This window comes from Oncorhynchus masou, chromosome 25, assembly GCF_036934945.1.
Source record: "Oncorhynchus masou masou isolate Uvic2021 chromosome 25, UVic_Omas_1.1, whole genome shotgun sequence".
NCBI lineage: Eukaryota > Metazoa > Chordata > Actinopteri > Salmoniformes > Salmonidae > Oncorhynchus > Oncorhynchus masou.
Genome location: NC_088236.1, coordinates 25,843,080 through 25,866,114, shown reverse-complemented (window position 1 = coordinate 25,866,114; position 23,035 = coordinate 25,843,080). Strand labels below are relative to the sequence as shown.

Genomic DNA, 23,035 nt, shown 5'->3' with positions numbered 1-23,035 from the left:
CAGAAGTCACGTATTGACGACATTCCTTACTGTAAATACTAGCTTACTAAAACAGCTTAATTTCACTGTATTGCTTTGTAAGCGTCTTGATGTTCTACATTTTGCCAGTGAATCAGCAGGCCCCTCGCCCAGGGGAGTCAAGGTTTCCTGCTGTACCAGTCTGGTTGTATTGTGTTCCTGTCTGTCCCACAGAGGAGGAGATCAGTAACATGCGGAGCGAGCTGGAGAAGTACGGCATTCAGATGCCAACCTTCAGCAAGATAGGAGGCATCCTGGCCAACGAGCTCTCGGTGGACGAGGCAACCTGTGAGTAGGACAGTACGCTGTTCCATCCACTGGAGACCACATGTCTTCTATCCTGCTCCTGGAGAGACCCATAGGGTGTCCAGGGTTTGGTTCCAGCCCAGCACTAAAACACCCAATTCAACTAATCCAACCTTTGATGATTAGTTGAATCAGGTGTGTTAGTGTTGGGCTATAACCAAGGTCTGACCTCTCATAGACAGACATACAGACATGTTTACTGCCGAGTGGTACTCATTCTTGCTGGTGTCCCTCCTCAGTGCACGCTGCTGTGTTTGCCATCAACGAGGCGGTGGATAAGGGTGAGGCGGCTGTGACCATAGGGACATTGAAGAATCCCAACGCTATGCTGAGGAACACTGGGGAAGAGCTGGCCCAGGACTACCAGGACACTCTTAGCCGGGCCAAGGCCAGCAAGGAGCTCCAGGCCTCAGGCAGGGTGAGGAACTCCCAAATCCTCCCTGATGTTGCCCTTTCCACCAAAGAGGCACCCAGAAGAAGGCTGTTTTTTGACCAGAGACCAATGGGTCCTGAGTCCTGGTAGAAGTTTCAAAACTGACCTTGGATCAGCATCTTGATCCTGTTCTGAACAGAAATAGTCTAGTATTAGTCTTGTCTGCAGTGAATACCACCAGAAACACCCTGCAGCCTTGCCATGACATTCCGATTGGCTGCAGCATCAGCTGAACTCCCACTACAACACTAGTCTTCCCACACCAGCTGGTATCTTTCCTCTCATACTCCTCACTAACTCTGTGTAACATGACCCGCTGTGTTAAATTACACATTTCAGCAAAGTCATGATCTTAAATCTAAAGTTAATATGATGGCCAGATTGTCAACAGTTTTAGCCTGACGGTGTGTTTTAGTTTCAATCATAGTCGTAATGACTGGATTGGAATCCATGAAACGGTATCGAACACATCAGACATGCTTTCCATGTGTTTGATAGCATTCCATTTACTCCATTCCAGCCATTATTAGGAGCCGTCCTCCCCTCAGCAGCCTCCTGTGGTTTCAATATGCACAAAATGTAAAAACCTTAAGAATGTGTAGTCCGTCTAACACAATGCTTTTTCTCTTGTCTCCCTGCTCAGCGCTTGTCCATAGTCACAGAGGAGAGAGATGTTTATGAGGAGCTACTGACCCAGCAAGAGATCCAGAGCTGCGTCGACCTTGTTAACAGTAACTACCGTAACTCTTATGACCTCAAAAATGTGTATTATGAACATCTAGGATAGGCCTTCAGGATGTGTCTGGTAGATCTTCTACCTTTTCCACAGCTGGTTTGAGATCTCATGTCAAAACAAGAGGTTGGACACCCCTTTTCTACAGGTTTGTGGCTGAGGGTTGATTTATTTGGGATGTGTCCAGTCTGTCTCCGTCCAACCCCTGCTCCCTCGTGTCTGTCTCTCCAGCGCAGGTGGCGGTGCGGCAGGTGAACCAGGCCATCTCTGCCCAGAATGAGGCTGCGCTGCTAGTTGGGCTCAAGGTGCTGGCCTTGGGGCTGCTGGGAGTCCAGGAGGCCAACTCTCACTGGTATCTGGAGCACTTCACCACCTACTGCCAAGTCCAGACTCAGGTCAGTAAGAACAGTGGTCAAATGGTGGATGCACGTCTAGTAGGTTGGCTATACCATATGGCTATCGGCTACACTAGTTCATTTAGCAGACAAGATTTGCTTAGAATTTCATTCCATTATTTTATATTATTTTGTAGTATTAAGAATATAATTGAACGTGGCTGAATGAAATAGAAAAGGATATTTTCTCCAAACAATTTCTGAGGGAGTGCGTACATGCAGCTATCCTGTGTTGAGGTTAACAAAGAAACTGGATCCTTCTATGCTTAATTTATAGTTATTTATGCAACTTTAGTTGTGATTCAAACGTTGGGCTATATGTTTTGATTTTTAATACATTCTAAGACTGCATGATGTGGCCTAATAATGATTTGAAAAGAGTTGCACGAAGGCATGAGCTCTGCTTAGTTTCTTGCGCAGGCCGTACACCCTACAGCAGTCTCTCATTCACAATTTGACAAGCACTTGACATTCCTCGATTGTCCTGCCGACATCCAAATGTTCTAAAATGCAATCAATTAGCGGGAAAACAACATTCTCAAAAGTGTCTGTAAATGCGATTATACATGTAATGCTTTATTATAAAGGTGCATTTTTCTGGTGAAAATCATGTTCCCCAAATGTGCTGCTTTATGTCTGCCAGTTAGGCTCTACACCGGTTGTAAAGCAGATTAGTGTACTTCATTTTAACAAGTTATTTGGCCCCTCAAGTTGTAATACAAACCTTATCAAAATATATATGCCCATGGGCTAGGCAACTATCATTTTGAAAAACTTAAAAAAAGACATGCTCTGTTTCTTGCCTTACTGCACACAAGCTGGGCATCATTCACAAGATATAGCCTATCACTTGTGAATGATATATATTAATATTGTCAGACTAGTCTTGATTTAATCTTTACATATATTATTTAGTATATGTGTGAAATAAGTTTTGATTTAGAATGGACCATTATCATGCGCCTGTCTCGGAACAGGGGCAGGGGAAAAAAAATACTTGTCATCTACGCACTTAAATGGCAAACGGAGGACACTTTTCCCGTTGTTCATTATTCACGCCAGCCAGGTATACTACTGTTATACTCCTGTTGTAAAGCAAAGCAATGTGCTTAGTATTAGGAAAGTTGAGAAACGTAGCTGAATGAAGTAGGCCTAGCAAATAGAAAGCTGATGGGATCCTTCTCTTTTTAATAGAGTCCATCAAAACTCTGAAATGTTGCGCAACATGAGCTCATGGGCTCTCATGTAGTGTTTGATTCAATTTTCAAATACATTTGTATTGATGTCAGAGTGATTAGAGGGACAATAGAGTGCTGAGTACAAGGCAGTTAGCAAGTTTGATGGGCTACTAATGACCAGCAGCAGCATCAGAGCTTGGAGAAGCCTAGTTGTTGTGACTTTAGTGGAATTTGACTGCGTCATGACTCGAGACCGCCGGTGTGGCGATAATACTGTCACCATAACAGCCCTAGTAGGGGATATAAGGTATCCCATAAAAATAATTGAGAATGCCTACACACTGTGTGTTTGCCTTTAAGAGCATAATTCATTGATGCAAGGTGCATTAGTGTTACAGAACCCAGAATTTTCTATTGAATTGAACTTGTCACCCAAACACTTTCTCTGTGGACCTCAGGACGCTGGAGGTGCAGTGATGCTGGAGAGGGAGGAGATTCAGAGGGTGGTCATATCCTGTAACGACTTTGCTGAGGCAGAGAAACGAAGTAAGCACCCCTCACCCTCCATCACTCTCATTTTGTAATATTCCCCAGTGTTTCAAAGTTACGGAGCTGTGAGGGGAACGGCACCGCAGTACCTCCAGGCTCTGATCAGGCCCTACACCCAAACAAGGGCACTGCGTTCATCCACCTCTGGCCTGCTTGCCTCCCTACCACTGAGGAAGTACAGTTCCCGCTCAGCCCAGTCAAAACTGTTCGCTGCTCTGGCCCCCCAATGGTGGAACAAACTCCCTCACGACGCCAGGACAGCGGAGTCAATCACCACCTTCCGGAGACACCTGAAACCCCACCTCTTCAAGGAATACCTAGGATAGGATAAAGCAATCCTTCTCACCCCCCCCCCCCCCCCTTAAATGATTTAGATGCACTATTGTAAAGTGGCTGTTCCACTGATGTCAGAAGGTGAATTCACCAATTTGTAAGTCGCTCTGGATAAGAGCGTCTGCTAAATGACTTAAATGTAAATGTAAAATGTGTTGGTACTATAAGTATGTATGTGTGTGTATGTCTTTGCCCCTATAGTACAGTTAATATGAAAATGTTGTATGATATTTTTGCCATGCAGAACTGGAGGCCATTACAGCGATCAACTCTGCCATTCGTCATGGAGTAGCAGCAGAGACTATAGAGGAGCTGATAAACCCAGAGGCCCAGCTCCCCATAGTCTACCAGACTGCTGCCAACCTCTACCAGACCGAACTGTTCAGCCTGCAGATACAGGGACCAAAGGTGACACACACACGCATTACTCTTTTCTTATTTTAAGCTACAATATAATGTTGTACAGATGTGGTTGCTGGTTTTCACACCCGAGCTAGGTTGGCCGGTGGGCACACTGTTTGTGCGTGTGTATCTGGTTGTATGTCCAGTATATGATCACTAATCTCTGGTTGAATCTAACAGGCAGGCCTGGGGCATGAGGAGCTGTCTGTTGCAGTGGAGATGCTGTCTGCGGTGGCGGTGCTCAACGAGGTCCTGGACACCAAGGAACCCCAGGCTGTCACTGAACAGCTTTCTGACTCTCCTCTGGGCTTCAGCAACATGGACCACGACAACCTGCACAGGTAGCAAACACAACCTGCAAGGGTAGCTAACACCACCAACACCATCACAACCTGCACAGGTAGCTAACACCACCAACACCATCACAACCTGCACAGGTAGCTAACACCACCAACACCATCACAACCTGCACAGGTAGCTAACACCACCAACACCATCACAACCTGCACAGGTAGCTAACACCACCAACACCATCACAACCTGCACAGGTAGCTAACACCACCAACACCATCACAACCTGCACAGGTAGCCAACACCAGGACCACCATCACAACCTGCACAGGTAGTTAACACCACAACCTGCACAGGTAGCTAACACCACAACTATCTGTCATATCACAGGTAACCCCACAACCATGTCCCTCATGAGGAAACTCTCTCCACAGCTCACCACAGATAACACCTAGAACTGTCTGTCTGCCTGATATGTAACCTCCCTTGGCCTCCCCCTCTCTCTCCTCCTTTCCCCTCCCACTCTCTCCTCTTCCTCTTTTCCCCTCTACCACTCTCCATCCCCCTCTCCCTCTGTCTCTTAGGTACGCAGACACTCTGATCAGCCTCAGAGCCGACAGTCTGTCCCGTGGCCTGGAGTTCCTCACCTGGAATGATGTTCAGAAGACCATCGACACAGTCAATCTGCAGGTCCACGAGGAACACGAGCGTAGGTCACATCCTCTTAACATTCTGCATCCCAAATGCAACCCTATTCCCTATTTAGACCAGGGCCCATAAGGGATAGGGTGCTAAGTCCAACCATTTCACTACGGCTGGTAGAATAGTCTGCAGTCTCCAATAAATAAATCCACACACTGTAAATCTGAAATGTACATGAAGTAGTACTGAGTTCAGTGTCATTATGGTCGTTCACCTGCTGCTTGGTGCAGTTCAACTCTAACCCTGACTGTCCAACTCTAACCCTGACTGTCCAACTCTAACCCTGACTGTCCAACTCTAACCCTGACTGTCCAACTCTAACCCTGACTGTCCAACTCTAACCCTGACTGTCCAACTCTAACCCTGACTGTCCAACTCTAACCCTGACTGTCCAACTCTAACCCTGACTGTCCAACTCTAACCCTGACTGTCCAACTCTAACCCTGACTGTCAAGCTCACTACATGTGCTGTCTGTCTCATTCCCCCTCTAGGTATTATTGCTATATCTGAGATCAATGAGGCACTGAGCTCTGATGACCCTAACCAGACCCTCTCTGCCCTGCTCCTGCCCACGGCCAAACTGCAGGGAGTCAACCCAGCCACAGCCAAACACTACCACGACGTGCTGCAGAACACCAAGCTAATCATCTGCAAGGTATTGTACTGCCAGCCATTATGAGATCCTACACTGAGTGTACAAAACATGGATTGTGTATGTGTGCCACTCAGAGGGTGAATGGGCAAGACAAAAGATTTAAGTACCTTTTGATGAATGGGGTATGGTAGTAGTTGCCAGGCTTACCAGTTTGTATGTCAAGAACTGCAATGCTGCTGGGTTTTTCACTCAACAGTTTCGCATGTGTATCAAGCATGGTCCACCACCCAAAGGACATCCAGCCAACTTGACTTGACACAACTGTGGGAAGTATTGGAGTCATGGGCCAGCATCTCTGTGGAATGCTTTCAACACCTTATAGACAACTATGAAGGTGACTTGGTACTCACCTTCATAGTTGTCTATGTAGCTTCCTGTATACATATTGAACCCCCTTTTCATTCTTTCTAGCTGGAGTCTCGGAGGCTGATGTAACAATTCGTACAATATTAATTTGAGTCCTGAAGACACCTAGTAAAAACCTGCGACATAGTGGTAGTAATGTTATATCGTTGATAACAACTAGACTGACCGGAAATTGCCAGACCAATAGGAAGTGTGTTTAAAACGTTCGATCATGGAATGTGCATAAGGCCTAATCATCGGGCATGGATTCTATAAGGTGTTGAAAGCATTCCACAGAGATGCTGGCCCATGACTCCAATACTTCCCTGAGTGCTACTCAGAGGCTCGAGATCACAGCTGTTAATCCGATCTTACAGATCTAGGTTGCCCTATTCGCTATATAGTGCGTTACTTTTGATCAGCGCCCATTGGTCTGGTCAAAAGTAGCACACTATATAGGGAATATGGTGCCGTTTGGGATGCGCTCTAGATCTGTAACCTAGACTTAATAAGAGGGAGGGCCGGAGACATGAATGAGATGATCACTGATTAATGGGAGCATGCTGTAACAGGTCTGTCTGGAGCACAGGTATGAACCAGCCCTCACCTTTATCTAAACCCTGCTCCTTCTATCAATATGGACCATTTTAAATATTCAGTAAAATGAGAATTAATTAACAAATGAATGTATGGGAATAGGCCTACATGAATACACTTCATGTGTACTGAAAGGGTATTATTTACAAGTTGTTATTGTGAACAAGACATAACAGTACATGAAGGTGACTTTGAAGTAGTCATGTCCTTTTTGGCTCCAACACTGTCTGGTTTCTTAACATCCTCTGGGAGAATAGTTTTTGTCATCACTGCCGCCAGCTGGCCTTTCAGGACATCCTTGCTGATAAAGTACACAAATGAAACCATCAATACTAGAATGGACATGAAACCTATGACGGCATAAATGGTCAGCGATTTTGGTAAGGGAGTTGGTAAGCCGTCAGCCAGTGCTGTGATAAGATATTGTGGAAAACAATGATTTTTAAGATTATCTGCACAGTATGTTTGTTAGCTAGCCAGCCAGCCAGTTACCCTAAGTGTTTTGATTCCACACATTTTGAAATGAGATGCCAATATGCCAACATTCCATTCCATGCCGTTAATCCACAGCCATACACTGGCTCAAATCAGTTGATGATAGGACTTAGAGCAACAAGTACTGTATCATATTATAACACTTACAGCTTTCCAAGATAGAAAAAATATGTTTACATAGATTGTAGAGGCTATTTATCAAATTTTATTTGTCACATACACATGGTTAGCAGATGTTTATGCGAGTGTAGCGAAATGCTTGTGCTTCTATTTCTGACAATGCAGTAATATCCAACAAGTAATCTAACCTAACAATTTCACAACTACCTTATACACACAATTGTAAAGGAATGAATAAGAATATGTACATTAAAAAAAATATATGAATGAGGGATGGTATAGAACGGCATAGGCAAGATGCAGTGGATGGTATAGAGTACAGTATATACCCTACATTACTCATCTCATATGTATGTAAACATTATATGAAGTGGCATTGTTTAAAGTGGCTAGTGATACATTTATTACATCCATTTTTCCATTATTAAAGTGGCTGGAGTTGAGTTAGTATGTTGGCAGCAGCCACTCAATGTTAGTGTTGGCTGTTTAACAGTCTGATGGCCTTGAGATAGAAGCTGTCTTTCAGTCTCTCGGTCCCTGCTTTGATGCACCTGAGGATGACCTCGCCTTCTGGATGATAGTGGGGTGAACAGGCAGTGGCTCAGGTGGTTGTTGTCCTTGATGATCTTTTTGGCCTTCCTGTGACATCGGGTGGTGTAGGTGTACTGGAGGGCAGGTAGTTTGCCCCCGGTGATGCGTTGTGCAGACCTCACTACCCTCTGGAGAGCGGTGCAGTTGCCGTACCAGGCGGTGATACAGCCCGACAGGATGCTCTCGATTATGCATCTGTAAAAGTTTGAGTGTTTTTGGTGACAAGCCGAATTTCTTCAGCCTCCTGAGGTTGAAGAGGCGCTGCTGCGCCTTCTTCACCACCCTGTCTGTGTGGTTGGACCATTTCAGTTTGTCCGTGATGTGTATGCCGAGGAACTTAACTTTCTACCCTCTCCACTACTGTCCCGTCGATGTGGATAGGGGGGTGCTCCCTCTACTGTTTCCTGAAGTCCATGATCATCTCCTATGTTTTGTTGACGTTGAGTGAGGTCATTTTCCTGACACCACACTCCGAGGGCCCTCACCTCCTCCCTGTAGGCCGTCTTGTCGTTGTTGTTAATCAAGCCTACCACTGTAGTGTCGTCTGCAAACTTGATGATTGAGTTAAAGGCGTGCATGGCCAGGCAGTCGTGGGTGAACAGGGAGTACAGGACAGGGCTGAGAACGCACCCTTGTGGGGCCCCAGTGTTGTGGATCAGCGGGGTGGAGATGTTGTTACCTACTCTCACCACCTGGGGGCGGCCCGTCAGGAAGTCCAGGACCCAGTTGCACAGGGCGGGGTTGAGACCCAGGGTCTCAAGCCTGATGACACATTTGGAGGGTACTATGGTGTTAAATGCTGAGCTCCAGTCAATGAACAACATTCTCACATAGGTATTCCTCTTGTCCAGATGGTTTAGGGCAGTGTGCAGTGTGATTTGCAAGTGCGCCGTCTTTGGACCTATTGGGGCGGTAAGCAAATTGGAGTGGGTCTAGGGTGTCAGGTAGGGTGGAGGTACTATGGTCCTTGACTAGTCTCTCAAAGCACTTCATGATGATGGAAGTGAGTGCTACAGGGCAGTAGTCATTTAGCTCAGTTACCTTAGCTTTCTTGGGAACAAGAACAATTGTGGCCCTCTTGAAGCATGTGGGGACAGCAGACTGGGATAAGTATTGATTGAGTATGTCCCTAAACAGACCAGCCAGCTGGTCTGCGCATGCTCTGAGGACGCGGCTGGGGATGCCGTCTGGGCCTGCAGCCTTGCGAGGGTTGACACGTTTAAATGTTTTGCTCACGTCGGCTGCAGTGAAGGAGAGCCCACAGGTTTTGGTAGCGGGCCGTGTCAGTGTCACTGTATTGTCCTCAATGCGAGCAAAGAAGTTGTTTAGTCTGTCTGGGAGCAAGACATCCTGGTCCGCGACGGGGCTGGTTTTCCTTTTATAGTCCGTGATTGACTGTAGACCCTGCCATATACCTCTCGCGTCTGAGCCGTTGAATTGCGACTCTACTTTGTCTCTATACTGACGCTTAGCTTGTTTGATTGCCTTGCGGATGGAAAAGTTACACTGTTTGTATTCGGTTATGTTTCCGGTCACCTTGCCCTGATTAAAAGCAGTGGTTCACACTTTCAGTTTTGTGCGAATGCTGCAATCAATCCACAGTTTCTGGTTTGGGAATGTTTTAATAGATGTATTCATCAATGCGGAACATTTCCCAGTCCACGTGATCGAAGCGATCTTGAAGCGTGGAATCCGATTGGTCGGACCAGCGTTGAACAGACCTGAGCGCGGGAGCCTCCTGTTTTAGGTTCTGTCTATAGGCTGGAAACAACAAAATGGAGTCGTGGTCAGCTTTTCCGAAAGGAGGGCCTTATATGCGTCACGGAAGTTAGAATAGCAATGATCTAGGGTTTTGCCAGCCCTGGTTGCGCAATCGATATGCTGATAGAATTTACACTTGCAAAGCACACAGGTGGACTTTATTTAACTAATTACGTAACTTCTGAAGGTAATTCTTTGCACCAGATCTTATTTAGGGGATTCATGGCAAAGGGGGTGAATACATATGCACACACCAATTTTCATTTTTTTTTTTTTTTTTTTTTTTTTTTTTTTTTTTTTTTGAAACCGGTTATTTTTTTCATTTCACTTTCCCAATTTGGAGTATTTTGTTTATGTCCATTACATGAAATCCAAATAAAAAAATAAAAATTCATTTAAATTGCAGGTTGTAATGCAACAAAATAGGACAAACGCCAAGGAGGATAAATACTTTTGCAAGGCACTGTATGTCTTGGAAAGTTGGCTGTTGCTTACAATGTCATTCTAGTCACGTTAGTGCACGTTAGCAACAGCCATCCCAGTATAGGGATACCGATCCTGCAGAGGTTATTAACTAGAATATTAACACTGATTGACATAGACTGTACCAAAGCTAGCCAAAGTGCCATTTTTGCGATGATAACACAAACATTATATTAAGCAGGACATTCATACGAGCTTTACAGTCCAATTATAATCCAGAAGTAGTGTGAAATGCAGTCAGTCATAAGAATGGCGGAACCCATTTACCGGGATTTCCCACCCAAAACCACTCTTTTCCCAGGATAAATAACTGCGAGAACCGGTAAATTATAATAAAATATTTATATGAATAGCATAGTCTGAAATGGAACTGTTAAATTGTATGCAATGTCTACATCTGGCTTCACTACAACCTCTGCATGATGAATCAATTCTTAGGGTGGAGACAGACCCATCTCAGTATGGAGTGCAGTACACAATGCATGTAGACCTATCATCTCATTATGGTCACTATTTTCTTCTTTCTTGTGACAGGTAGGCCTGTGTTTGCTGCAGCATAACCTTATACCACAGTACTCTAAAGACCGAATGCGTGTCTAATTTACCCAACTCCATCTGGCTTTTGAGGGTCACCTTGTTTTTTAATTGTAAATTATTATTTTTTTGCAGCTGCTGCAGAGTTTTAAAACAGTTTATCACTCGAATAGCATTGCTTTAAATCGGGCCTTCTTTCTCACACACACACACACACACACACACACACACACACACACACACACACACACACACACACACACACACACACACACACACACACACACACACACACACACACACACACACACACACACACACACACACACACACACACACACACACACAGAGTCTCTACACCGGAACAGCAAGTCTCTGAGGTGTCCTTCTGAGCGAAGCAAAGCGTAGTCTGGAGGCGGTTGTCCTGGACATGAGTACACACAGGAATGGTTCCAGACAGCTGTGGAAACAGCACAGACACACTGCAGCGCTGGTGTAAACATACATCCCGTCCTCTCCACTAGTGGACAGCCTCACATAGTGGGCAATATGGAGGACGCCACTGGGAGCGAAACACACAGTGAAGATGAGGAAGACCAGTGTACTGACTCTGATGAAGGGTGTCCAGTCGAGGCCTGAGCGACGCAGGTGCCACACCACCGCCACATGGGTCCAGGCACAGGTCACAAATGGCACGAGGAACCCTAAGCAGACCAGTGTCAGCCTGTAGGGCACCAGCAGGGCATGGGAATCCTCCTCCAGGGGCAGTATGTCATGGCAGGTGATGAGGCCCATACGGGGCAGCAAGAAGCTCTGCCTCACCATGAGCTCTGGTACCACAGCTGCTCCAAACAGGCCCCACATGCCCAGGCTTGCCCCCAGCGTCCAGGCCTTCTTGGGCAGCCGACTGTAGAGGAAGGGCCTCACCACGGCAAGGTAGCGCTTGAGGCTGATGCACGCGATGGTGTGGGCAGAGCAGTAGACGTTGCAGTAGAAACAGGCGGTGACGATGCGACAGGCCACCTCGCCGAACACCCAGTTGTTTCCGTTGAGGTGGTAGTGGATGCGGAGGGCCAGGGAGAGCAGGAGGAGCAGGTCGGAGAGTGCCAGGCTCAGGTAGAGGACAGCCATGGAGTAGGACCTGGCCCGGAGCCTCAGGAAGGCCAGGATGAAAGCGTTAGAGGGGATGCCCACTGCCATGGCCAGGAGATAGGCTGAGGGGATGAGCCTGGTGCTGAGGAGCCCCGTGGTGTAGGCTGCTGCAGTGTCCTCCAGCCTCACATCCAGCCCAGGGGACAGAGGAACCAGGCTGGGGGGCCCCGTCTCAGCTGTACAATTGGACTGGTATCCCCTGCCTTTGAACGTCTTTGGTTTCAACACATCTGGGACCGTTCTTTTTGTCTTGAGTTTCTTCTCTGTTTGTGGTAAAATAGGGGGAATAATATTTCCATAGATTTTAATTCACATGAGAGGTTTTATACTTTGCATACATAGTCATGAAACACAGTATAAAATGGGAATGTCGTTTTAAAGTTAGTTATCTGAAAATTCTGTTTAAAACATGTATGATGATTTAGACTTCATCATACATGTGACCAAATGTGACACTGGGGGAAGAGTGTATCTCCGTGTGTATGTTGTCAAGCTGAAGACTTTCTGGCATAACATTTGTTTAGAGAAAACATGTCTTGTTTTCCAGTTTGAGGGTAAATGGACCTGTTCTACCCAGCCTAAAGAACTGACAATAAACAGCTTTACCAAGTAGATAAAAAGTACCAAATGTAATATGAAATTCCAAGGTTAAGGTTCTTAGAGGTTCTATAAAATCCTAATTAGAAGTGTAAAAAGAAAGTGACTGACCATTGTCCTGGAGAGAGAGTCCTACCAACAGACAGAAGAGTATCCCAGATAGGTTTGCCATGTCTTTCTCCTATCTCCTCCACGTTATTATTCCAACTCAGTCCTCTGGTTCTTCAGTAGACCTGCTATAGTCTAGTTGTCCACTAGCAGGATCAACCACTAGCGGGATCAACTGGCCATCCAGACTGCTGGTTCACATGGTCAGACAGGCTACTGTATTGCCCACACTCCGATAGTGTTAACACTGAACCATCAGGCTGTATGCATTTTGTGAGTGTATTTTTTTCATGTCCAGGCCTGAAACTGAATTCCTGTTCTCTTTGTCAGCAGCTATTTGCTGAAGTGGGAGGAGACATTCGTTGCAACACCCTAATAGTTTACAGTTTGTTCATTTCTCACTTTGGTTTTTCCCCTTAGTGTTCTATTATGCCATTCTCAGGAAGACCTTTGGCTGTTTCAATGTTATGGGTTTATTGTGCAAGTTTCTGTGACTGAAGATCTTCTTGACTAATAAAAAATGACTAGCCTAATGTTACAGTAACAATATTGACTGCATGTCCTAAAGCTATTCAGATATTCAGTGGGTAATTCTCAGGTCAAAATCAGATCCACTTCATGGCAGAAACCAAAGGGGCATGTTTTCCCTTGACTTCCTTCCTTCCTTCCTGCCTTTTTTTGTGGTTAGGGAGAATAAACATTTAGTGAGGTTTTTCTGCTATTTTAGGTGGTGTTTGAGCCCCCATGACCAATGTTGTGGACCGAGCTGAAGATGTTTTGGCCACTAAATAACAATCCGTGTTTTAACATTTTCCATCAGGTCTTACCTCTGGACACAGAGGAAATGGTAGAGCTTCTTGTTCATGCTGGCGCTGTTTTCGTAGCTGTTAATATGCTTCATACCTGGGCTTCAAATTGTCCTGCTACCCTGCCCCTCTTGAACAATCTTTACAAATAATTTATCTGTGCCTGTTTGAGCTTGCCTGGCTTAATAAACCAGTAGAAAGACCCTGTCCATTTGGCCTGAAGTTCTCAAACTATTTTAAATGATTTTGTATTTGAACCCAGGTATGATATATTTAGCTGTTGCTTTGGAATGCCAACTGTACATGTGCTGTCTTGGATAGTGTTTGGAAAAATAATATTCAGTTTGGGCTCAATCCTAACTTGAGATTTGTGGTCCTAACTCGAGCACTAAAATTACAGCAAAGTTCTAATTATATGTGAACATCTCAAGCTAGAATTTGGCATTGCATTGTTTGTTTTTGTTTGTGTGGTCTACCACTCTGAAAAGCAGAGATTGACTCAGTATGTGTCTGTGACTCCAGAGCTCAGGGGATGAGTCTGCTGTGCTGTGGCTCAATCAGATCCAAGAAGGCATACACACAGCCAACCAAGATGAAGAGGAGGCTCTCACATGTAGGCACACCATGCCCACTCACAACCACATGCTCTAAACCATCAACAAATAATATCTTAGAAGTTCTTCACCATTCAAATGTCTTAACTCCAGCCACTGGATAAGAGTGTCTGATAAATTACCAAAATGTAAAATGTCATAACTGTTCCTTTGTGTGTTTCATCTGTGGCAGTGGCTGGAGCAGTGGCAGACATCAACAGGGAGGTGGCGGCGGGAGACTCCCAAATTACCCTGCAGGCCCTCCAATCACCCCTGTCAGGGCTGAGAGGGGTTCTGTCTGAGTGTGCAGACACCTACCAGACACAGCTGGGCCAGCGCCAGGACCTCAACGTTACTACTGGTAACCTGGCATACAATCTGCTTTATAAATCAGTTTATTACTCATTTGTACACCTACACTGTAATAGACTAAAGAAGCATTTATGGATGTTTGTTCTCTCGTCAAGACACTTTCTCTCACACAATTCAATACATTATCCTCCCAACTTGTCTTAACGTGTAACGTCAAATGCTGGAGATTAGGATGGTCTCAGGTTAGGATTCATCCCTATTCAGGATTCCTCTCGAAGTGTATGACATGTTGTTTCCTCTAGCAGGCAGCAGTGACAGTGTGTGGGTGAAACACCAGATCAAGGGAGGTTATGACTACTACTACAACCTGGAGAACAGAGAGGGGACCTGGGAGGAGCCAGAGGACTTCACACACAACAGCACACAGCTCCGCAGAGAGGAAATACAGGTACATACACACCTGCTTGTATGTTGGAGAAATACCTTTCTACATTATAATTGATGAAAATGTTACTTAAAATGTTGGGACAATATACAACTAACATTCTCATACTGCATTACACTTCACCATCGACCACGTAACATGTTATAAGTCATGTATAATGCATAACAACACTGGAAGAGTATTCATGTGTATGTCCCCTGGTCAGAGTGTGGTTGGAAGTGTGACAGCGGAGTATAACAGGGAGCAGTTATGGTTGGCCAACGAGGCCCTAGTAACTCAGCTACAGGCTCGGGTTAGAGGTTACCTGGTGAGGAGAGCTCACGCCCAGAGACTGGATTTCCTACGACAACAAGAACCACACGTGGTCCGACTACAGGTACTATACTGTCATGTTCTACACCGACCGGTTTATGAAGTCAAACACAAATGTAATATCTACAGTTAATATTCACGTACCGCTTTTTTAGTTTACTCACAAATACTGTAAACACACATGGACAGAGCTGATTCTGGGTTTTGATTTCCTCATGTTTATATATAGGCCTCCTGGAAGGGCTATAAACAGAGGAAGATGTACAAAGACAGAATGAATGTGCTACAAAGCAACGTGGGGACTGTCGTCAAGGTAATGAGTTTTGGGGCTGTGAGCCTTATTGGAAAGAGATAACATTAGTTTGAAATGGTGAGAAAGCAAGTGTCAATTTTCAGGAGACTCATCTCAAATTAAAACAGTTATCCGTTGCTGACATTGTTGTATTCCTCCTGGTCCAGCTTCAGTCGTTCGTTAAAATGTGGCGAGCCAAAAGTAAATACTCTCAAAGACTGCAGTATTTCAAAGACCATGTGAGTAACAAAGCACCTACATTACAAATGAGGAGTTATGTAATGTATTCATATTATATCATATTATTCATCAGTGATATTTGCTGAAGCTTGATTACCTTCTGTCTTGTTTGTATGTTCAGGAGAAAGACATAGTGAAGATCCAGGCTTTCCTCAAGGCTAACAAAGCCAGAGACGACTACAGAACACTCAGTGAGTTCAGACAGCATTTAATACGTCACACATTTTTAAAGAAGTCACAGTTTCAGACAGAGAAGGAACTACCTGAACCTCTCCGATACAATTGTAATGTTAATTTGTTTATCTTTTTAATGTTTTTATGTCTGTCTGTCTTTCTCTTTGTGTGTCTGCCCTGTAGCCCGGGCTCAGGACCCTCCTCTGTCGGTGGTGCGTAAGTTTGTACACCTGCTGGAGCAGAGCAGCCTGGACCTACTGGAAGAACAGGAAGTGACACGGCTTAGGGAGGAAGTGGTCACTAAGATTCGCTCCAATCAGCAGATGGAGAAAGACCTCAACCTGATGGACATTAAGATTGGCCTGCTGGTCAAGAACAGGATCACCCTACAGGTGACGTTTTACACACAGAGGGAACATGACTGACAAAACAATGCTTTTCAACACAACTGAGAAACTATGCTTATTCACAACAGTCCTGCTACAGTTCCCAGAGCCATTCCCCTTAAGCTGCTGATAACAACTGTTTCTGGGGATAGCGCTTAGTCTACAATAGTCAGGCCTGCTCAGATACTTGAATAATGCATTCCTCTTCCCTGTCTTAAAGTTATCACTGATCAACACAACTGGATAGGTGAGCAGGGCTTTTTTCATGCTGCCCACTGTCTTATCTTCCCAGGATGTGGTTTCCCACAGTAAGAAGCTGACGGTGAAGAAGAGTAAAGAAGAGCTGGCTGTAGGGGACAGGCAGGGCATCAAGGCACTGAGCAAAGACAAGAGGAAGAAACTAGAGGCTTACCAGCACCTCTTCTACCTGCTGCAGGTGAGTTCGAAACACAGAACACACTAAGACACGCGCACACATTCACACACACACACACACACACACACACACACTCTTTTACCTCGATCTCATCTCCACTCCACAGACCAACCCTTCGTACCTGGCCAAGTTAATCTTCCAGATGCCCCAGAACAAGTCTACTAAGTTCATGGACACAGTGATCTTCACCCTGTATAACTATGCCTCCAACCAGAGAGAGGAGTACCTGCTGCTCAAACTCTTCAAGACCGCTCTGGAGGAGGAGATCAAGTGAGTGGAACTTTCACCTGTCCCAAATCGTACACCTCCCTTATATAGTTACTACAGATGGTCAAGCCTGGGTGCCATTATTTCTTTGCACTCATGATAAGGCAACGATGTACAGAATCACTGTTGAGTGCAACAGACAGTAATCCACGTTCCCTTCTACTTCATAACTCAAGTATCCTCTCCAATCATATACATTATTATATATAAGTTGTCTGATGTTTCCTGAATATAAAGGAATAATATGGTTGCATGATAAAATGTCTCTCTTGCTCTCCCTCAGGTCCAAGGTGGATCAGATCCAGGACATCGTGACTGGGAACCCCACGGTCATCAAGATGGTGGTGAGCTTCAACCGTGGAGCCCGTGGTCACAACACACTGAGGCAGCTGCTGGCACCTGTGGTCAAGGAGATCATCGAGGACAAGGGCCTGGGCATCAACACCAACCCTGTGGAAGTGTACAAGGCTTGGGTCAACCAGCTGGAGACCAACACTGGAGAGGCCAGGTGGGGCACACACACAGACAGTGGTGGAAAAATACTTTAAAGTACTACTTTAGTTGTTTTTTGGGGTATCTGTACTTTACTATTTATATTTTTGCCAACTTTTACTTCACTACATTCCAAAAGAAAATGTAAATTTGTAAACTTGTTTACTCCACACATTTTCCCTGACAACCCAAAGTACTGCTTAGCAGAACAAGAAAGTTGTGAAATTCACACACTTATCAAGAGAACATGTGGTTGAACACAAGTGTTGGAGTATGCCCCTGACTATCCATACATTTAAAAAAACAAGAGCATGGTCCATCCACTGATTTATACTTTTACTTTTGATACTTAAGTATATTTTAAACCAAATACTTTTAGACTTTTACTCAAGTAGTATTTTACTGGGTGACTTTTACTTGAGTAACTTTCTATTAAGGTATCTAAACTTTTACTCAAGTATGAAAATTGCATAACTTTTTTTGCCACATTTCACTTCAAACATAAAGATATAAAACTGTATTTTTTGTGAAGAATCAACAACAAGTGGGACACAATCATGAAGTGGAACGACATTTATTGGATATTTCAAACTTTTTTAACAAATCAAAAACTGAAAAATTGGGTGTGCAAAATTATTCATACAATACTTTGTAGTGCTGCGATTACAGCTGTAAGTCGCTTGGGGTATGTATTTTTGCACATCGAGAGACCCCCATTCCTCCTTGCAAAACAGCTTTCAGTGAGGTTGGATGGAGAGCATTTGAACAGCAGTTTTCAGTTCTTTCCACATTTCAGGCTTCAAACACCTAAAGAACCATTCCATAAAATCATTGTCTTGTTGGAAGACAAATTTTTTTGGTCTTTTGAAGAAATGGTCCTGTAACAGCTGTACAATCCAGAGTGATCATGGACACAATCAAAGTTTAGAAGTCTTGGAGATTTGCAGTGGTCTGATACATTTCAATTTATCGGATGCTCCTTGGGATGTTTAAAGCAAATCTTTTTATCTAACAAATCAAAAATCTCTGAAAACGGACCTTAGACTATCACAGTGCAGGTGCATTTATACGGAGACTTGATTACACACAGGTGGATTGTATTTGTCATCATTAGTCATTTAGGTCAACATTGGATCATTCAGAGATACTCACTGAACTATTTGCTGCATGAAAGTAAAGGGGCTGGAATACATATATACATATATTTTTCAGTTTTTGATTTGTTAAAAAAGTTTGAAATATCCACACTTCATGATTGTGTCCCACTTGTTGTTGATATACATTTTATATCTTTATGTTTGAAGCCTGAAATATACATATACACATATATATATATATATATATATATATATATATATATATATATATATATATATATATATATATATATGTATATATATATATATACGTGTATATATATATACATATATACATACATATATATATATATACACATATATATATATATATATATATACATATATACATATATACACATATACATATATACAGGCACAGACGACATGCGTACACTCACACAAACATACACTGACCTCAATGTTGTCCTACCTCTCTCAGTAAACTGCCTTACGAGGTGACCCCGGACCAGGCCATGTCACACGAGGAAGTACGTGCCAAGCTGGAGTCCTCCAGTCGGGCGCTGCGGACAGCCACAGACAAAGTGCTCAACTCCATCGTGTCGTCACTGGACAACATCCCGTAAGTCTAAGGCCTGGTTGGAATTCTTCAAAAATGCGTCCTTTTTCCTTTCCTGCCCTGGTCAAAAGTCGTGAACTACAAAGGGCATAGTGTTCCATTTGGGAGGCAACCCCAGTGGTGTGTTAGTGGAAGGGTAGACAAAACAGTGCTTAGAGAGGCCAGAGGGTTACAACTCATCCATGTTACATAGCTACTGGTTTTGACAACTGTTGAATCCCCACTCTGCAGTGCTTAGTATACTCCACAGGGGGGCATCACAGTGTTATTTTATACAACAGACCAAAATACTGTCCTCATTTTCTGAAATGGTCATGGTCCCTTGCATTTTATGTTGATGCGCCCCATTTTGCATCAATTCACTATGTTGTGTATTTTTAATGCATGCTGGTTTCACATCTTGTCCATGTTATTTGTTGTTGTGCATGTAGCTATGGCATGAGGTACGTTGCAAAGGTCCTGAAAAATTCACTTCATGAAAAGTTCCCAGATGCTACAGAGGATGAATTGTTGAAGGTACAAGGCTTAAGTATTACATCTCATGAATGTCTTCTCCTTTGCCATTCATACACCTTTCGTTCATGTTGCTGTTATTGGTTTGGTAATATCAAGTTCCTTTAGTGTTCCCTGACACTGTAGTCCCCATGCAAATATTCAGCAACTTCAGTTTGTACTGATTAATACAGGTCTTTGACGCCATGAAGCTATGTTTAACTGTGTGTGTGTCGGCTGTCAGATTGTAGGGAACCTGCTGTACTACCGCTACATGAACCCAGCCATAGTGGCTCCAGACGGCTTCGACATCATAGACATGTCAGCTGGAGGTCAGCTCCACTCTGACCAGCGTCGCAACCTGGGCTCCGTGGCAAAGATGCTGCAGCACGCCGCCGCCAACAAGCTGTTTGAGGGAGAGAATGCCCACATGACCCCCATGAACAACTACATCTCCCAGACCTACCAGAAGTTCAGGTGAGAGTAAATAACTACAATTCCCAAGCCTCTTGGCTGAGGTTCAGTTAAGATGGGTCTGGGAGTTGTAGTTTTCTATCTGCAGGCCCGTTCCGAGATTTAAAAAAAAAGAAGCGCTTATTCACAAGGGTTGGCCTTTGTCTGCGCTATGTGCTGCGCAAACTGTTTACTGCAGCACTTTATCGATATTTATTTGATCTATAAATTCCCTCATCTCCAAGCTGTGCATCCAATCCTTATTATGGAAAGATGTGTGAACCTCTGTAGTTCCTGGCTCAGGCCGACGCTCGTGGACAAACAGAACCGCTACCCCAAAAGAGCTGTTGGCTAGCAGACCTCTGTAGGACTAAAACTGTCACCATGTTTTTAAATGTTACATTCACTCCGAGTAGAACTGCTCCTGAGACTGCCATGTATAGAGAAATGTCCCATCTAATAAAGCAGAAGGGGATGAGATAAGAAAAAGAGCGGGCTTTACCGATAAACGATTTGGAGGTCACAGGGAGGTCAGGGCAGGGTTAAGTTGACATGGGAGCAGAGGTGAGTCAGGAGAAAGAGGAAGTGTCTTTGTGTGAAAGTGCAGTGTCAGCAAGGAAGATGGTGTGGGAAATGGGTCTTCACTAAAACTCAATCACACACACACACACACACACACACACACACACACACACACACACACACACACACACACACACACACACACACACACACACAGAGCGAGAAAGAGACAAAGGGTTATGTTCCCTGAATTCTCTGCCCCGACCTCCTACAGCATTGACTTATCTTTACTGGAAATCAGTTCGAACTCCAGCCACTATTAAAAAAGCAAAGACGAAACCCTAATTCAACAGGATATGTTTTGTCTTTAAAGGGAAATTCTGCCACTTTTCAACCTCACTCAGTATCTTCAACACCATGCTAGTTTCTACATACCGTGCTGCTTGAAAGTATGTGAATCCTACAGGGCTGGTCATTCTTTTGCTATAAACTATTAACATAAACATAAAATCCTTATCTAAACTCCAATTCGTAATAAATACATTCCAAGTAAATAAAAAATGATATATTGTCTTTATTTAACAAAAACTTTGATGTGTGCAAAAATGTGAACCCCTTCAGTCAATAGCTTGTGGCACCTCCATTAGCAGTGATAAATTGGAGTAAATGTCTCCTATAGCCAGTAATCAGTCTCTGACATCTGTTTCGAGGGATTTTTGCCCACTCCTCCTTACAGAACTCAGCTAATTGAGTGAGGTTTGAGGGGTGTCTGGCATGAACTGCCCGCTTCAGGTCCAGCCACAGCATCTCGATTGGATTCAGGTCATTTTCTTTCTCCGGAGCCATTGTTTGGTAGATTTGTTTGGTAGATTTGGGTCGTTGTCTTGTGGAAGACCCATTTTGACTAATGGCCTGACGTTCTGTTCAAGAATCTCCTGGTACACCTCAGAATTCATGGTTCCCTTAATGATGTTGAGTCATCCAGGTCCAGAGGAGGAAAAGCAGCCCCAGATCATGACATTCCCACCACCACGCTTGACTGTTGGGATAAGGTTCTTTTGGTAGTGCACAGTTACCTGAGATGCAGCAAGGGAGGTCTGCAAATCCCTAAAGTTATGTTTGGGTTGGCTTTTACCTGATTTATTATTGCTCTTGGGGATATTTTGGAAGAGCATCCACTTCTAGGCTGAGTTGCTGTCATGTTAAATGCTCTCCATTCGTAAATGATTTGCCTCACAGTGGACTGATGGAGCTCAAATCTTTTTGAGATAATTTGATAGCCTTCACAAGACTGATGTGCTCTCACTACCCTCGCCCTGATGTCCTCTGAGATCTCCTTTCCTCTCGGCATGGTGTGCATTGCATTCACCTGGTTAGATAACATCAAACTGACCAGGTTTCTTATCTCTATTTATCAGAGTCCCGTCCAAACTCTTTCCTAAAGATCTCTGCTTTGATTGGTTCATTTGGTACCCGATTATTTACCCACCTGATGCTATTTACCTAATTGATTTAACCAATGCAACTTGGGGTTCACTCATTTTTGCACCAGCACCAATTCCTTTTTAATGTAGTTTTTCTACTACACACATGATTTCCTCTACACTAACATATGGTATTGGTAAATATAAACCTGTTATGTCAGATCAAAAATAATTGTTCTGATTTAAATTAAGATTTCATGCTAAAAATGTAATAAATCTGTAATTGCACAAGGTGTTCACATACTTTCATGCAGCACTGTATGTGAAAATGGCATTAATGTTTTTGTTTATTGGCTAGATATCAGAAATCTTTGATAATACACTACATGACCAATAGTATGTGGACACCTGCTTGTCGAAGAGTCTCCTTCCAAAATCATAAGCATTAATATAGAGTTGGTGCCCCCTTTGCCGCTATAACAGCCTCCACTCTTCTGGGAAGGATTTCCACTAGATGTTTGAACATTCGTGCGAGGACTTGCTTCCATTTAGTCACAAGAGCATTAGTGAGGTCGGGCACTGATGTTGGGCGATTAGGCCTGGCTCACAGTTGGGGTTCCAATTCGATGGAGTTGAGGTCAGGGCTCTGTGCAGGCCAGTCAAGTTCTTCCACATTGATCTCGACAAACCATTTCTGTATGGACCTCACTCTGTGTACTGGGGCATAGCCATGCTGAAACAGGAAAGGGCCTCCCCAAACTGTTGCCACAAAGTTGGAAGCACAGAATTGTCTAGAATGCCATTGTATGCTGTAGCGTTAAGCTTTCCCTTCACTGGTATTAAGGAGCCTGAACAGTTATTTTGCTGACGTTGCTTCCAGAGGCCGTTTGGAAC

The 23,035-nt window shown here is 44.1% G+C and overlaps 2 protein-coding genes across 3 annotated transcripts in view; one reads left to right on the top strand and one right to left on the bottom strand.

Annotated features, from left to right (window-relative positions):
• The window catches only part of LOC135513973 (ras GTPase-activating-like protein IQGAP1), an 80,176-nt gene that overhangs the window by 42,525 nt on the left and 14,616 nt on the right, over positions 1–23,035 (top strand). Inside the window, exons 7-29 of one of the 2 annotated variants that reach the window (XM_064937036.1) lie at positions 193–306; positions 564–742; positions 1,401–1,488; positions 1,722–1,885; positions 3,522–3,609; positions 4,190–4,353; positions 4,528–4,688; positions 5,223–5,347; positions 5,833–5,996; positions 14,108–14,198; positions 14,372–14,539; positions 14,796–14,938; positions 15,141–15,311; positions 15,477–15,560; positions 15,707–15,778; positions 15,901–15,970; positions 16,137–16,345; positions 16,632–16,775; positions 16,882–17,045; positions 17,326–17,550; positions 19,113–19,253; positions 19,682–19,766; positions 19,987–20,219. In XM_064937036.1, the coding sequence (XP_064793108.1) occupies positions 193–306; positions 564–742; positions 1,401–1,488; positions 1,722–1,885; positions 3,522–3,609; positions 4,190–4,353; positions 4,528–4,688; positions 5,223–5,347; positions 5,833–5,996; positions 14,108–14,198; positions 14,372–14,539; positions 14,796–14,938; positions 15,141–15,311; positions 15,477–15,560; positions 15,707–15,778; positions 15,901–15,970; positions 16,137–16,345; positions 16,632–16,775; positions 16,882–17,045; positions 17,326–17,550; positions 19,113–19,253; positions 19,682–19,766; positions 19,987–20,219 (3,247 nt within the window). Of the gene's footprint in view, positions 1–192; positions 307–563; positions 743–1,400; positions 1,489–1,721; positions 1,886–3,521; positions 3,610–4,189; positions 4,354–4,527; positions 4,689–5,222; positions 5,348–5,832; positions 5,997–14,107; positions 14,199–14,371; positions 14,540–14,792; positions 14,939–15,140; positions 15,312–15,476; positions 15,561–15,706; positions 15,779–15,900; positions 15,971–16,136; positions 16,346–16,631; positions 16,776–16,881; positions 17,046–17,325; positions 17,551–19,112; positions 19,254–19,681; positions 19,767–19,986; positions 20,220–23,035 lie in introns of both variants that reach the window. The other variant, XM_064937035.1, reaches the window with a different exon arrangement.
• LOC135513975 (proteinase-activated receptor 3-like) lies at positions 10,047–13,080 on the bottom strand. The gene is made up of 2 exons (XM_064937039.1): positions 12,783–13,080; positions 10,047–12,337 (listed from the first exon to the last, which is right to left on the bottom strand). Exons 1-2 carry the CDS (start codon positions 12,841–12,843, stop codon positions 11,277–11,279), a joined length of 1,122 nt encoding a protein of 373 aa, XP_064793111.1. The 5' UTR covers positions 12,844–13,080; the 3' UTR covers positions 10,047–11,276.

Bases quoted from the DNA above. Each gene is read 5' to 3' on its own strand.
- LOC135513975 (XM_064937039.1), bottom strand. From the start codon at position 12,843: ATGGCAAACCTATCTGGGATACTCTTCTGTCTGTTGGTAGGACTCTCT. The intron at 12,338-12,782 runs GTCAGTCACTTT...TACCACAAACAG, and splicing joins ACTCTCTCTCCAGGACAATG to AGAAGAAACTCAAGACAAAA.